The sequence below is a fragment of the Anolis sagrei genome, chromosome 3 (assembly GCF_037176765.1).
Source record: "Anolis sagrei isolate rAnoSag1 chromosome 3, rAnoSag1.mat, whole genome shotgun sequence".
NCBI lineage: Eukaryota > Metazoa > Chordata > Lepidosauria > Squamata > Dactyloidae > Anolis > Anolis sagrei.
Window position 1 is genome coordinate 19151014 of NC_090023.1, and position 16423 is coordinate 19167436.

At 40.3% G+C, this 16423-nt stretch overlaps 1 protein-coding gene across 1 annotated transcript in view; it reads left to right on the forward strand.

Moving 5' to 3' along the window:
• Positions 1-16423, forward strand: part of DEUP1 (deuterosome assembly protein 1) — an 83487-nt gene that overhangs the window by 18887 nt on the left and 48177 nt on the right. Inside the window, exons 4-6 of the mRNA XM_060771112.2 lie at positions 6306-6401; positions 10065-10199; positions 12150-12263. Coding sequence (XP_060627095.2) covers positions 6306-6401; positions 10065-10199; positions 12150-12263 — 345 coding nt within the window. The remainder of the gene's footprint in view (positions 1-6305; positions 6402-10064; positions 10200-12149; positions 12264-16423) is intronic.

Sequence of the window (16423 nt, forward strand, 5' to 3'; positions counted from 1 at the left end):
TTCAGATTTATAGAGGAAAAGAATGGCTTGTCCTTTCTTCTTTCAGAAAGGATTGCTGTGGGTTGAATTTCATGCTAATCGAGATGGCCAATTGCAACACTCACACTTGCCTCAAGCAGACAAGCGTTCTTTCTTCCACCCTGGATATTCCTTTGATATATAAATCTCACTTGCCTAGTTTCCAACAGGCCCCTCAACCTCTGAGGATGCCTGCCATGTGGGCGAAACGTCAGGAGACCATGCCTATAGCCCGGAAAACTCACAGCAACCCAGTGATTCCTGCCTTTGACAACACATTAGATCAAAGCTTCTTAAATTGTGGATCACAACTCCAAACAGAGTCAACATCACTGAGAGGTCGCAAAAAATTTGGCAAAAGTAAAAGGTTTCTGAAAGCTACCTAGTGGCTGTATTTGACATTTACACAAAATTGTTATCAATAACCTGCAGCATTTACAGTGAACTCTGCAGAAAATGTTTCAGTTGTACTTTGTAAAAAAGGGGGAAATAGCCTACCTTCCAAAGGCTGAGTATGATGGCTGGCCATCTTTTCAGTTTAAGGAATAATTCTATTCCAATTTTGACTCTAAAAATTTACATTGGGTTCATAAAACATACTCAGTTGAAAAAAAAATGACGGTCATCTGAATTAGAAGTTCAAAAATTTGTTTAGTTATTATTTCATACAGGTTTAAAATTTGAGTTACCTAAAAAAAAATATTACGGTAAACGAATTTTGGTTTTCAGCTATTTCTCTTTTTTTTTCAACTTATTTTTATTGAAAATAAATTGACTCTGAAAGATTGGAGCGTGAGAAAAGCTTATAAAATCATCATAGATATACATCAAAAGTGTGGGAACAATATAAGAAGGAAAAGTAGGAAAGAAAGGAGATGGGAATTGGGGAGTGAGGGATTGAATAGAGGGGGTAAAAACCAAGAGAATGTGAAAAAAAGGAAAGAAAAACCAAAAAAAAAGGAAAGAAAAGGTTAATTTTTGTGTTAGCAGGTCCATATATCGTCCGCAAATGCGCGGACCTTGTAGGTCTGTTTCTTTGTTGTTAATCCTATCAAATCTTTATTTCTTCTCAAGTTGTTAAGTAATATTTTGAAGGCTAAGATGGACAATAATGGGGATAGGGGACACCCCTGTCTTGTATCTTTGTGTATCGAAATATTGCTTGATTGCTGTCCATTTATTGTTATTTTGGCTGTTTGTTGTGTATATATTGATTTTATTTCATTTATGAAGTAATATCCAGCATCTATTCCCAGCGATTTCTGAAAATTCTCTAAACATCTGCTGTTTTATACTACATATTTATGCAAAGTAAAACCAGCTGATTCCTAATCCATCTAAAATGCAGACGTGTGCTTTTCATATTAAGAACAGACAAGCATCTCAAGCTCTGAGAATTACCTGGGAAGGAATCCCATTGGATCATTGCAGCACACCAAAATACCTGGGAGTTACCCTGGACCATGCTCTGACTTATAAGAAGCACTGTCTGAATATCAAACAAATAGTGCTAGAAATAATATCATACGAAAGCTGACTGGCACAACTTGGGGATCACAACCAGACACAGTGAAGACATCTGCCCTTGCACTTTGCTACTCTGCTGCTGAATATGCATGCCCAGTGTGGAATACATCTCACCATGTTAAAACCTTAGATGTAGATCTAATGAGGCATGCCACATTATCACAGGATGTCTACAACCTACACCAATGGAGAAATTAACCTGTTTAACCTGTATTGCACCACCTGTCATCTGTTGGGAAATAGCAGCCTGTAATGAGTCCCCTTCAGGGTGAGAAGGGTGGCATATAAATGTCGTAAATAAATAAATAAAGGACCAAGGCATTGACATCTCTGACCCATCTTCTGTTGGGATATCAGCCAGCATGCCAACGACTTAAATCAAGAAACAGCTTCTTAAGATCTACAGAGATACTTGCAGGAACACCTCAGCAAGCAAGAGTCCAAAAGTGGTAGGCTAAAACCTGGAATCTCAATCAGTTCTCCAGACTGATTGATACCAGATGAGACCACCCCCCACTGGGCACAGAAGACTGGGTAACTTGGAAGGCACTGAACAAACTGCACTCTGGCACCACAAGATGCAAAGCTAACCTTAAGAAATGGGGCTACAAAGTGGAGTCCATGACATGTGAGTGTGGAGAACAGCAAACCACAAACCACTTACTGCAATGCAGCATGAGCTGCATGCACAGTGAAGGGCCTTCTTACAGTGACACCAGAGGCACTCAAAGTCAATTTCTGGTCAAATGAAATTTAGTATAATGCCAAGTTTTTAACTTTTTTTTTAGTTTTTCTATACATTATAACTGTATTCTCAATTCACTTCTGACACGATAACATGAGCTATAAATTATATAAGGATTTGATTGGCACATAGCTTGTGACTGTATCTGTCAGCTCGGGGTCGGAACTTCATAGGCACACATTGTTTTGTGGTACAATTTCCAAATGTCCCCAACTGGCGTGAATGCAGTTCCAAAAAGTGTGGAACGTTTCCCAGATCACTCATTGCGACCAAGCTACTTGCAATGCTAACAGTATCACTTCAAGTTTCATTAACATTTATGATTGCAAATAATAGCTGGAGCTCTTATCAGGATTATGTTCTAAAAATGAGTGTCTTTTTTCCTCTAGCCTTGACAAAAAAAAATCTTCCCACAAAACCCTACAATTTTTGCTACAATTAAATTTCATGGTATTTTTATAGTCACATAAAAACATACACTAGCCTGCAAGCCCTCTTATCTTTCATATAATTTTAGTTGTACCCTTCTGCCTAGTCAATCTATCATTATATGCCTTCAGGAACACAAAGCAAAAAAAACCCCCAAAACCACTTATTACAAAGCAGTCTTTTTAAGTATAGCCAGACAGCCTCAGAATTAGAAATTTAATGACTTCAGCCTTAATCAAATGTAGAAAATTTTATACAAAAAAAAGAGAGAGAAAACATTTATCATCAAGAGGCAGTAAAAATTTCACAGTTCCACTGCAGATAATGAAATAATGTTCCCTGCCTAGCAAGAAGACTACAAATTCAGATGATTGTTCATGAATAAAGTAGTATATCATCTGCACCAAATAAAGCACATAGAATAAATGAAAAAAAATGTTTTATTATTTGTTTCCAAATTACACTCAGAGTGACACACTCTCTGAGTGTCTCCCCCTCTCTCTATATACATACATACATGCACACACATCTCCATATACACATACACACACACATATACTGGCATATATATTTGGTGTTGCCTGAGTGTCAGAAGGGCCACTACCCCCTTGCTTTCATCCCTTCTCTTTCCCTCCTCTTATACATTTTTCTTTTTCTTTCATTCCTTCCCTACGTTTTTCTTCCCCTCTCTCTCCCTTCCTTCCTTGTTTCCTTCCTTCCTCTTCTTTCTCTCTCTTTCTTTCCTTTTTCCAGCTCTGAAAGGTCCTACTTCACAATTTCTCCATAGCAACATGGCTCTTTGTGGCTCTTACCTTCCTCCCTTTCCCTCATATACATCATCTTTCTTTCCCAGTGACATCACAAAGGACCACTTCACCTAGCAACAGCCAATCCAGTGAATTACAGAGGGCCACTTCATCTAGCAACAGCCTTTGTGGTACAAACAAACAGATGGACAGATAGACTGACATTATTTGATGTTTTTATATTTATGCACACATGCATGCATGCGCGCGCACACAACCAAAAAATAGATTTTGCCTGTCTATGTATGTAGACAGCCAAGATCCATTTTTCCTTCTCTTCTTGCCCTCCTAGGCTCATTACGAAATGCATACGAAATGCAAAGATACAGAATGGGGGACAATGCCTGGCTCGAGAGCAGTACGTGTGAAAAAGATCTTGGAGTCCTCATGGACAACAAGTTAAACATGAGCCAACAATGTGATGTGGCGGCAAAAAAGCCAATGGGATTTTGGCCTGCATCAATAGGAGCATAGTGTCTAGATCTAAGGAAGTAATGCTACCCCTCTATTCTGCTCTGGTTAGACCACACCTGGAATATTGTGTCCAATTCTGGGCACCACAATTCAAGAGAGATATTGACAAGCTGGAATGTGTCCAGAGGAGGGCGACTCAAATGATCAAGGGTCTGCAGAACAAGCCCTATGCGGAGCAGCTTAAGGAGCTGGGCATGTTTAGCCTGAAGAAGAGAAGGCTGAGAGGAGATATGATAGCCATGTATAAATATGTGAGAGGAAGCCACAGGGAGGAGGGAGCAAGCTTGTTTTCTGCTTCCCTGGAGACTAGGACGCGGAACAATGGCTTCAAACTACAAGAAAGGAGATTCCATCTGAACATGAGGAAGAACTTCCTGACTGTGAGAGCGTTCAGCAGTGGAACTCTCTGCCCCAGAGTGTGGTGGAGGCTCCTTCTTTGGAAGCTTTTAAACAGAGGCTGGATGGCCATCTGTCAGGGGTGATTTGAATGCAACATTCCTGCTTCTTGGCAGGGGGTTGGACTGGATGGCCCATGAGGTCTCTTCCAACTCTATGATTCTATTATTCTATGATAACGAACGGCAGGCAAGGTTGAACATACTTTTTTTGTAAAAGCGAATTCCTGCTGATGAGCTGTGTGATAGGAACCATGGTGATGGAATTGGTTAAACCCTTGTGTTGGCTGAACTGCTGACCTGAAGGTCAGCGGTTCGAATCTGTGAGGTGGGGTGAGTTCCAGTCTGTCAGCTCCAGCTTCCCATGCGGGGACATGAGAGAAGCCTCCCACAGGATGGTAAAACATCTGGGCGTCCCCTGGGCAATTCTCTCACACCAGAGGTGACTTACAGTCTCTCAAGTTGCTTCTGACACTAAAAAAAGCTTTTTGGTATGAAAGAGAGAGAGATGGAAATGAAATCCCCTTTTACATTTGGCATTTATGTTTGTTTTCTGGTAGGATTGGGAAATCTGTAACCTTCCAGAGAGTCAGTGGGTCTGACAAAATGGAAGTGTGACAACAGCTGGGCAGGACATAGGCTTTCTATCCATGTTTTCAGGGGTGTATTCTGCTTTGGCAGCTGACTCAAGCAAGGGAAATGCATATGTGACACTCATTTGCAATCACAACTCCCAGATATTGCTAGAAGTGCCTACTTGGAAGGCTGTTTCCAATGCCTATGAACCTTGCCTAGATTACAGGTGATGGGGAAATTAATTAATTAATTTACAGCATTTATATACCAGTTTTCTCACTTCTAGGGGGACTCAAAGCGGTAGGTCTGTTAACCGCTTTAGGAAGAGGATAGAATAATTTTAGTGTTCATGCTGAATGTGTACTAAAATATAATATCCTTCAAGTCATATTTATTATTATTTATTTATTCACAGCATGTATGTACTGCTTTTCTCACCCCTAGGGGGACTCAAAGAGGTTTACATATGGATAATGGCAAAAATTCAATGCCTTACAACTACAATAGTAAAACCACACTTTAAACATAAATCATATTAAAAATAGTACATCATCAAATATCAAAACAGTTATTAAAACCATAAAACAATCTCATCAGTCGAGTCGCCGTTCCAGCCCTTGTCCCATTAAAAGCTGCATACACCTATTGTTTGAAGTCCAGGTCCCAGAACCATAGGCCACAGCCGAGAAGGCCTTGCTCCTTGTCTCTGCCAACCGCATTTGCAACCCTCTTCTGATTTCTAAAGTTTCACCTAACACTGCTTGCCCTTTCTTCTTGCTCTCTGCTACACAAAGGCTGGAGCGACTGATATTTTTGAATGCTTGCCAAATGGCACAGAGTTATGGCCAGGCAAAATACACCTGAGCACATTCACAATTTTTTTGCTGTTAGAATAAGCCATTTAAGTAGTTTCGACTTATGATGGTCCTATGAATAAAAGACCTCCAAACAATCTTGTTATTAACCGCCCTGCTCAGGGCCATGGCTTCTTTTACTGAACCAATCCATCTGTAATGCAGTCTTCCTCTTCAGTTACTGCCTTCACCTTTTCCCAGCATAAATTGTCTTTTCAGTGAGGCATGTTTTCTCAATAGCCTCAATTTAATCATTTAGTTTTTGAGTGACTCCAAAACCATACAACACAAGGGATTAAATAAATCCAAGTGCTTATATGGATTTAGCTGTCTCAGTGTACAAATGGTAAAAGTTTGTCAGCTTCTCTCATAGAGATCTAAATATTCATTTTGAAAATGTGTTGTTTATTGTAGCTTAGCAGTGATGTCTCTTTGCTTGTTTCCTCATGGGGCTCAAAACAATATCTTATTACAAACACAGGTTGGGGTCCTAAGGCAGAAGCTGGACAGCTTGCAAAAGTCAAAATATGAAATCGTTGAGAACTATGATGCACAGCTTCAAGCCCTGAAAACTCAAGTAAGAAAAAAATACAGATTTTATTCATGTTATTATTTGTTTGAATTCAGGCCCAGTCTACACTGACCATTTAATGCAGTTTGAAGCTAGCTCCTAATTGTAGCAGCTGGACAACAAGCTCCTATAAAAGAAAGAAAGCCCCTGATGTGCATGAGTGTTTTGTAGTTTGTGAAATCACGATCCGAGCCACAAATTGGCAATACAAATGATCTACAGGAGTGGGAAACAACTGGGTAAAAAATGTCTACTTTCCTGGCACAAGATGTTCTGTTCTTTTCTTACTTTCTGAATTTTTCAAAGTTTCACGGTGAGAGTTCAGAACATACCAGCCGGAGGGATCCACTGCTGTCAAAAGACATTAACTGGGACGAGATCTCTCTCAGACCCTGCGTAGGAACTTTTGCACAGAGGAGCTATAATCCCCGCTGGATCAGACATTCTCTCTTAAACTAACCTACCACACAAGCTTCTGTGAGAGCAAAATGTGGGAAAGGAACCACTGAATGCTGCCCTGAGCTCCCAGGAGAAAGACTGAGATATAGATGCAAAAGGAGGGAAGAATAAAAAAAAATATTTACTCTATTTATATTCCACCTTTCTCTACCCCGAAAGGGTCTCAAGGCGGCTTAGATAGAGGCAATTATTCAGTGCCTTAAAACACATACAATTAAAAAAATTAGATTAGATTAAAATCAAACAGATTAAACTTTTAAAAACATTAAATTCCATTTATTTATTTACTAGCTGTACCCGCCACGTGTTGCTGTGGCCAGCCTTCCCTCTTTCTTTATTTTTCTTTCTTTCTCTCCTTCCTTCCCTCTTGCTTTCGTTCCTTCTTCCTTTTTCTTTCCCACCCTCTTTCTCTCCTTTCTTCCTTCTCCACCTCTTTCTTTCCTTCCTTCCTTTGGTCTTTGGTTCCATCCTTCCTTCTCTCTTTCCTTCCTTCCTCCTTCTCTCCTTCTTTCCTTCTCTCCTTCCTTCCCTCTCTATTTCTTTCCCTCCTTCTCTTTTTCTTTCCTTTTATCCTTCCTTCTCTACCTTTCTTTCCTTCCTTTCTTCTCTGTTTCCATTCTTCCTTCCTCTTTCCTTCCCTCCCTTCTTCTCTCCCTTCTTCCTTCCTTCCCCCATTTCCCACCTTCATTCCTTCCCTCTTGGCATAGGCTGGAAAAGAGTTGGGCTCAAAGGCAGTGCTTGAGAGAGGTACGTCTCTGCTCTCTGCAGAGCAAGGGCTCTACAGTTAGTGCCCTCACGTTGCCCTCAGGTCTCCTCGTCCCTCCTCCCAACTTTCGCTGTCATCTAGGGCCTTAACCCTCCAATGTGAATGTAGCACAGCAATGGGCAAAAGAGAGCTGGGGTGGCTGTTTGTTTTCTTTTCCCTTGTGCAGATTCAGACCTCACACATATTGGAGAAGAAGGGAAGATAAAGGCTCCCAAAGTTGCGACTACTGGTTCCAGATACAAACATGTGTATTTACTTATTTTATTTCACTTATACCTCACCTTTCTCACCCCAAAGGGAACTCAAGGTGGCTTACAGATTCTGACAAATATTCAGTGCTGCATATAAACATAACAATAAAATGTACCCCAACAATCCACAGCCAAGGGGCCACTACTGAGAAGGCCCTGTCTCTCATCCCCACCAATTGCACTTACAAAGAGGGTAGGACCAAGAGCAGGGCCTTCCCAGCAGATCTTAAAGTTGTAGTTGGCTTATAAGGGGAGAGACGTTCGGACAAATAAGTTAGACCAGAACCGTTTGGGGCTTTATAGGCCAAAGCCAGCACATGCTATTTGAAAAGCACCAACCAGTTGATATTTGTTTCAGCCAGCTCTACATCATTGTAACTTTTCTTGCAGTCCCTTCCAACAGTATCAAGTAGTCTGATTTTGCTGCAAGTTACAATAGATACTACTTGCTGATGCATGACACTGAAATCAGCTTTTTCATTGACATCAAATATGTCACCCAGTTACCATTATTATAGTGTGTGTCTTCAAGTTGACTTATAGTGACCCCCATGGAACTCAGTAGGGGTTTTGTGATTTTGTCAGTTTCTTCCTTTGAAATATAGCCTACAGCACCCAGTATTCATTAGCGATCTTCCATTCAAGTACAAACCCAAGCTGGTCCTCCTTAGGTTCCAAGACTAGATGAATATTTAGAGTATTTAGGCCACATCATTAGTATTTAACATGAATTCTGTTCTTAATCTTCATAGTTCGAGTTTGGGCCCAGCCTACTTGAGGGACCATATCTCCTCCTAAGAGCCCAAACGATCCCTTAGATCAGTGGTTTTCAACCTGTGGGCCCCCAGGTGGTTTGTCCTACAACTCCAAGAAATCCCAGCCAGTTTACCAGTTGTTAGGATTTCTGGGAGTTGACAGCCAAAACATCTGGGGACCCACAGGTTGAGATCTACTGCCTTAGATCATCAGGAGAGGCCCTTCTCTCGATCCCACTACCGACACAAGTGCGGTTGGTGGGAACAAGAGGGAGGCCTTTTCGGTGGTGAACCCACGGCTCTGGAACTCCCCTCCTAAAGAAATTTGATCAGTCCCCTCGTTTGCAAATTAAAGCCTTTTGTGGAACCAGGCCTTTCCTTTTTTGGAAACTTTTAAACAGAGGCTAGATGGTCATCTGTCAGGGGTGATTTGAATGCAATATTCCTGCTTCTTGGCAGGGGGTTGGACTGGATGGCCCATGAGGTCTCTTCCAACTCTTTGATTCTGTGATTCTATGAAGATCAATAATAGGCAATGGCCAGACAGTTACTGGTAATTTACAAAATGCTATTTTGGACCTGGCAATGCTTTTACACGGCCTAAAGGAAATTGAGTTTTTGGGACCCTAGTATAACTGTTCTAATGGATAACCTCAGTGGCCTGAGGGTCAGGGAATTTTTAGTAGCATAATGTCTTAATTTATTCATTTGTTATATATGGTTTATGTTTATTTGGTTAAATGATGTTTTTTGTTGAATTTTTATGTTATGTAATTTTTGCTGTTTTTAACCAGTGTATGCCACTTTGAATCCCACCCATGGGAGAAAAACTGAATAAAGAGTAATAATAATAATAATAATAATAATAATAATAATAATAATAATAATAGATGTGTATTAAGTGCATAATTACATTTATTGTCCTGCTCATTGTCTTAAACAGCAGTTCCATGAGAGTGCTGTTCAGAAGTGAAACCACAGCATTCAGCAAGTTGAGTTAATCTACTCCTACCATGCTATGTTCTTGGCAAAAATCATCTCACCCACCTCCAAGATGATCTTTGCTGAACTTATTAATGATACTAACTTCTTACCAAATTAAGACAACTAGCCCATCTTTCCTTCAGAGAAACCATTAAAGCTGTCAACACAAGATGGCACTAAACAAATGCAAAACAATCTGTACAAACATTGGGCAAGAACAGCAGCACAAAACAACTCTAAAGTCAATCTATGTTTAACAGTGCAGTTAATTAACACCACGAGCTATATGAAAGTTTAGCCCTGTCCATCCCTTAACCGCTTAGTTGTAATAACTGGTATATTTTTAACAGAGATGGTCTAATTAGAATATATAACCTTAACTGCTTTTGCCAATTATGCCTTTAGTGCTCAGTTAGAAATGAGATGATCTTCTTGACGTTCATTTAATTTTCAGTTTTCCAAGCTGACACAAAGCTATGAAAAGTTGCAGCTGCACCAGGTAAAACAAAATAAAGCTCATGAAGTGGAGACATATAAGGAAAATGAAGATGTGCCTTTCCAAATGAGCAGTTTAAACCAGAAATTGGAAGTAAGTATATCTGTCAGAAGCAGTGTCTTCTCCCACACTCGAAAATCATCCAAGGAGACCTTGTGGGAGCAGACTTCTAGTTCAAGATACACAATATGACCCTAACAGTCAGGTCTTTCTCACTTCTGCCGCTCACACACATAGAACTCTGTGTTCATGGAAGCCTGCCCAGCCAGTTTGTCTTTGTTGTTGTGATGTGCCTTCAGGTTATTTCCAAAGGCAACCACAGTGAGCCCCTATCACAGGATTTTCTGGACTGAGAGTGTGTGGGTTTCCATGGCTGAGTCCTATCTCAGGGAGGCAACCCAGAAGAATACCATGCTTGATGGTATCAAAAGCCACTGAGAGGTCCAGCAGAGCCAACAGGGACACACTCCATGTATCAACTTCCCTGCTTTAGGTCATCCACCAATGCGACCAAAGCTGTTTCTGTCCCATAGCCAGGCTTTAAGCAAGACTGAAATGGATCTAAATAATCAATTTCACCCATGAACACCTACTGTCTGTTTTAGGGATTATTTATCTCAATTTGAAAAGGCAAATCACTAATATGCTATGATGATTTTCAGGTTCATCTTAGGGTTTTGATTTGGATACGGGCTTGGATGAAGGCCAGTCCCAAAGCTGAATTCAAACAAGAATCTAAGGCTGGATCCACACTGCCTTATAACCCAGGATCTGACCCCAGATTATCTGCTTTGAACTAAATTATATGAGTCTACACTGCCATATAATATAGGATAATCAAATAATCTGGGATCATACCCTGGGATGTAGAGCAGTGTAGATCCATTTGGTTATATATAGGGTTGCACACAGGTTAATCAGTTGTTAAACTGATAAACCATGCCTTGAACTGCCAGGGACAAAGACATACCACTGTACAAAAAACATATATTTTGCTAGCAGAGTTTTAAAATGTTTCTTTGAAGTTGCAGTTGCAGTTGCCCAAAACATATACTCTCCCTTGAAACCTTATTGAAAAAGTAACATATCTTGTTTACTGATAAACATCTTGTATTAATTCAGCATACAAGCACATTTCTTATTAAAGTTCAACAGATAGGATGTAGTTTCTCTGTGTTGAAAACACAGGGCATCATTCTTAATCAATAGTCCAAAGTCTTTAAGTATAGATCTTATGGAAGTCCAAACTGTATAACTGTACACACTGCTTCTCAAAGCAAACATATAGTAAACCGTTCCTGCATAAGTCCAAAATGCAAACTGCTAACATTGAAGTCCATTTTGCATCCACCTCCACTGAGGTCTAAAGCTAACTGCTAACATTGAAGTCCAGAAGCATACTAATAACAAAAATGGAGTCTTGAGTCTGAACATGCTCAGTACAATCACATGTCTGTAGCCCCTCCCACACCAAAGAGATCAGTCAAACCGGCAAATCAATATATACATACAATACAGATTAGCAAATATATACATGAACAAACAAATAGTGAAGGCTTGGAAGGTTGCTGTTTCCAACAAAATAAAATCCAGATTATCTGCTTTGAACTGGATTCTATGGCAGTGTAGATTCATATAATCCAATACAAACCAGATAATATAGATTATTGGCTTTGATAATCAGCATTCTGTGACAGTATAGATCCAGTCTTGGAGTCATCATTGCCTGGGAACAACTTGAAGGCACACAAAAACAAAGTATTGTATAAATTGCTAATAATATGTAATTCAAGAATATTGTGTGTTCCCCAGGATTTTAATTAAATACCTGTATATTCACCAACCGAATCAGTAGATGTTTTTTCAAGATCTCAGTTTGGTATGATATGATTACTCTTTCTTACCAGCCTATCTACTCCAGATTTGTTGTTAATTGCCAAAAGGGGTTTTATATTTAAAATTGCAGCATTCATTCTTTCTCAAGGTGTATAAGGAGAATGTAGACAGTCTGTAATGTGATTTCCTTCTGCTTTTTCCCTGCAGGAATTCAGAGCAAAATCAAGGGAGTGGGATAAACAAGAAACGCTGTATCAAAATCATCTAGTTTCTTTAGATGCTCAACGGAAATTATTGTCTGAGAAATGTAATCTATTGCAGGTACTGTTCTTTTTGTTTTCAAAGAGGAATTGGAAGTAAATGGTCCATAAATCCTGGAGAAATACTTAACTAAAATCACACATTTTCTTTGCTTTAAAAATGACTGTGTTAATATCATTGCAAATCAGGAACATCGTGTCTGAAAATTCAGACAATGCAGCCACATTAAAGTAGACAAAAAGCTGCATGTTGTATAAAAGTGTAAATGTCGCTGTTTCCATTGTTAGGAGTGTGGGCTGGAAAATGCCCTGTGCTTACAATTGTCTCTATAATAATGATGGGGCAGAGTTATGATTACTGTATATATATATATATATATATACTGTCAGAAGGAACACTTGGAAAAGTTACATTTTTGGATTGTAATGCCCATAACCCTTCAACATGACCAACACTGACTATATTGACAAGGGGATTCCAAAAAATAACTTTTGCTATCTCTCCTAATTTTAACTGGCAAACCCTCTGAAGACCAAACTACAAGAGACTAAGGAAATAAATGGTATTTTCTCCTAAATAGTGTATATAGTCATGTATAAAACTAGGAATTTAAATCAATCAATCAACCTAAAAAAACCTGGGTCACTTTATCTACAGGTCAAGGCAAATACTAAACCTTCACTCTCATTAAAAAGAAACGAACCATCCAATTCTTTGAAGCTGGATCTACACTGCCCTATATCGCAGGATCTGATCCCAGATTATCTGCTTTGAACTGGATTATATGAGGCCCCTTCTACACTGCCATATAAAATCCATATTATCTGCTTTGAACTGGATTATCTGTGTAGAGGCATGTAATCCAGGTCAATGCAGATAATGTGGATTATCTGCTTTAATAATCTGGATTCTAGATTAGAATATAGAGCAGTGATATAGATATAGAGGGATATAGAGCAGTGTAAATCCAACTTGAGTAGAGCAGAGAGGGTGAAAAGTATTATTTATTCTTATTTATTTAAAACTTTTATATCCTGATCTTCTCTACCTCTGTGGAGGGACTCTGACTGGCTGACAGCAAGGATTCAATGCTAACAGTAAAAATCTAAAATGTCATACATCGACAGTAAATTAACAAATAAAAAAGTAAGCACTTAGGGCCACACAGCCATATAACCCAGAATGTCAAGGCAGAAATCCCACAATATTTGTTTTGACCTGGGTTATCTGAGTCCACATTGCCATATGATCCAGTTCAATGTGGATTTTATGCAGCTGTGTGGAAGGGTTCAACACAGGAGAACCTTAAAAAAGTCCTAGTCTCCCCTATCTTCTCTGTAGCAGCAATTCTGGTCTTTTTGAAGGTCTGGATGTGAAAATAGCAGTACTAGTTGCATTCCCTCTCCACAGAATGACTTTGGACTTATCCAGAGGTCACATCACAATCCATAATTTCAGTTGACTTATACCTTAATACATACCAGTATGTATTTTCCCTGTTATTGCTAGTAGCAGCTTCAGGAGAGTAGGTGGATTGTATCTGAACATTGACCAGGGTAGAGGTTCCAGGAGACCATTACCGTTCCTTCTCTTTAAGAGACCTACCATGCTGCTAATCTTTCCCAGACCATGTGCATCTCCTTGTTAGAGATACTGAAAGTGGATTGCAGCTGAGATAACAAGAGGAAAAGGTGGGAAAATGCTGGAAGCGGGTTTCTAGCTTGATTTCCAGGAAGCATGGGGATAAAAATATAAGCAGAAAGAGTTTCCAAACAAGTTTTGAAAGATATTGTGATGTGTATTCATGCTGAAAGGTAGGATGGCAGCAGATGTTTCTTGTGGTTTTTACTCCTGGGCATCACTGCATCTGTAGCTTAGTTTGAACACATGGGTAATTAAGACTTACACTGATGGAAGTCAAGAGACTATGCAAAAAGAAACTTAATCAACATCAGAATTTCAATTAAAATATATGTATAAAAGATTCTGAGGTAGAGACAGGAGGGTACCTGTAAACATTAGAATTAATGCAGTTTGACACCACTTTAACAGTCATGGCTCAATACTAAGGAATCCTGGGAGTTGTAGTTTGGCTGAGATGGCTAAAGACCTTGTGAAACTGCAACTCTTTTGATTCCATAACATTGAGCCATGGCAGTTAAAGTGGTGTCAAATTGCTATAACTGTGCAGTGTAGATCAGGCATGGACAAACCTTCTAACTTGGGGGCCACAAGGTGGGCCGGAGTGGGGTGGGCCGTCTGGGAGGGAGGCAGTTCTCCCCAAGTCCCCTCTCTGCCCTTTCGTTGCCTTCCTCTTCTCTTTCGGAGGCAGAAAGTGAAGGAAAGACAGGAAACATTTGGATCCCAAAAGGGTTAGCCTTGGTCAAGATGAGATGATGGACGGGAGAGAGAAAATGTATCAATCAGACCTCATATTGCCTACTTCTAATACAAAATTCTAGAATCCTAGGGGGTTGGACTGGCCACCCAGTCCAACCTCTGCCATGCAAGAAGGCACAACCAAAGCACTCCCTGCAGACAGCCTCTGTGGAAAAGCCTCCAGAGAAGGAGATTCCACCACACTCCCGGGCAACCTATGCCACTCTCTAGGAAGTTCTCCATAATCTTTTCAGTCGAATCTTTCCCTGCCATTTGAATGTATTGCTCCCTTGTACCCTGGTCTCTGGAGCAGCAGAAAGTCAGTTCCCTCCTTCCCTCCCTCCTCCTCAATGGGACACCCTTTGAAATCTTGAAGCATGGTTTTCATGTTCCTTCTCTACCTTCTCTTCTCCAGGTAAACATCCCCAAGGAGGAAAGGAGGAAGGAAAAAAGAGAAGGAGGAAAGGGAGGGAGTGAGGAAAGAAAGAGAGAAGGGAGGAAAAACAAGAGAGAGGGAGGGAGGGAGGGAGGGAGGGAGGTAGGGAGGAAGGAAGGAAGGAAGGAAGGAAGGAAGGAAGGAAGGAAGGAAGGAAGGAAGGAAGGAAGGAGAAAGAGGGAAATAAGGGAGGGAGGGAGGAAAGGAGGAAGGAAAGCGAGAATGAAGGAAGGATAGGATGGTGAGAGGAGGGCCTGAGAAAAGAGCCCAAGGGGCCACATCCAACCCTCAGGCTTGGGTTTGCCCATTCCTGGTGTAGACGCACCAGGATCAGAAATGGGAAGTTCGTCCTAACATAGATCAAAATACAGACTGGCAACTTTTAGTTATTGGAACATATATAGTCTTTGTTATAACTCACATATTAGCTTTGCTTACAGACAGCTTGCCACCCTGGGTTCTATTGGCAGGAAATAGCATCTCTGAATAGACAAGGACAAAGGAAAAAGTCTTTGGAGTGTGGTATTTCTAAAATGGGAGAAGTATTTCAGAATGGGAAATGAAGACACACAAATTCAATCAAATGGCAATTTTACACGAAGATGTTTAGAATGGACAGGTGCTTCCTTGTGACACATAATAGTGGCTGTATGGATGAGTCATGGAGGGTTGAAGTAGATGAGCTTGTCTTTTCACAGCCTCAGATGTGGAATGACATCGATAGTTGAAGTCAATGAGTTTTTCTTTTCACACCATAAGACGTGGAGTGACACAGATAGCTAGACATATCTTTTGACCAGAGACAAAAAGATTGAGCTGAGGTTGTTTTTGTCGTTTCTCTTTAAAGGTTTTAACTCAAGGTCAGCATAAGCAACTGAACAAAAAAAGGTAGCTGAAAGGAAAGAACATCCTATTATTCTCCTTCCCCAGTGAGAGCATATAGCCATAGTAATAGCTGAGCTTGGATGGGCTCTTTACTAATTTAAAATATTTATGTAATACACTCTAATACTGATCCCAGCATAGCTTACAACAAAAATAATTGGAAATTAAAAATACAGTAATTACTTACTTTTACTTAGGCGATCCCTCATTGTCCGAGTGTGATGGCCTTCTGAATGTAGTGTCTTGGCAGTGGATACGTAGGTGACTGTGGAGCTCTATTCTTGATCCATATGTTCTTCCACAGTGAGGGCCTCAGTTTCCAGGTGGAAGGCGGTCCCGGTCAGGTTTGGCTTGATTCACCTTCCTCTTGTCACATTTCTCCTTTTCACCCTCCATTCGTGCCTCTTTGAATTCTGCAGCACTGCTAGTCACAGCTGACCTCCAGCTAGAGTACTCAAGGGCCAGGGCTTCCCAGTTCTCTATGTCTATGCCACCATTTTTAAGGTTAGCTTTAATCCCA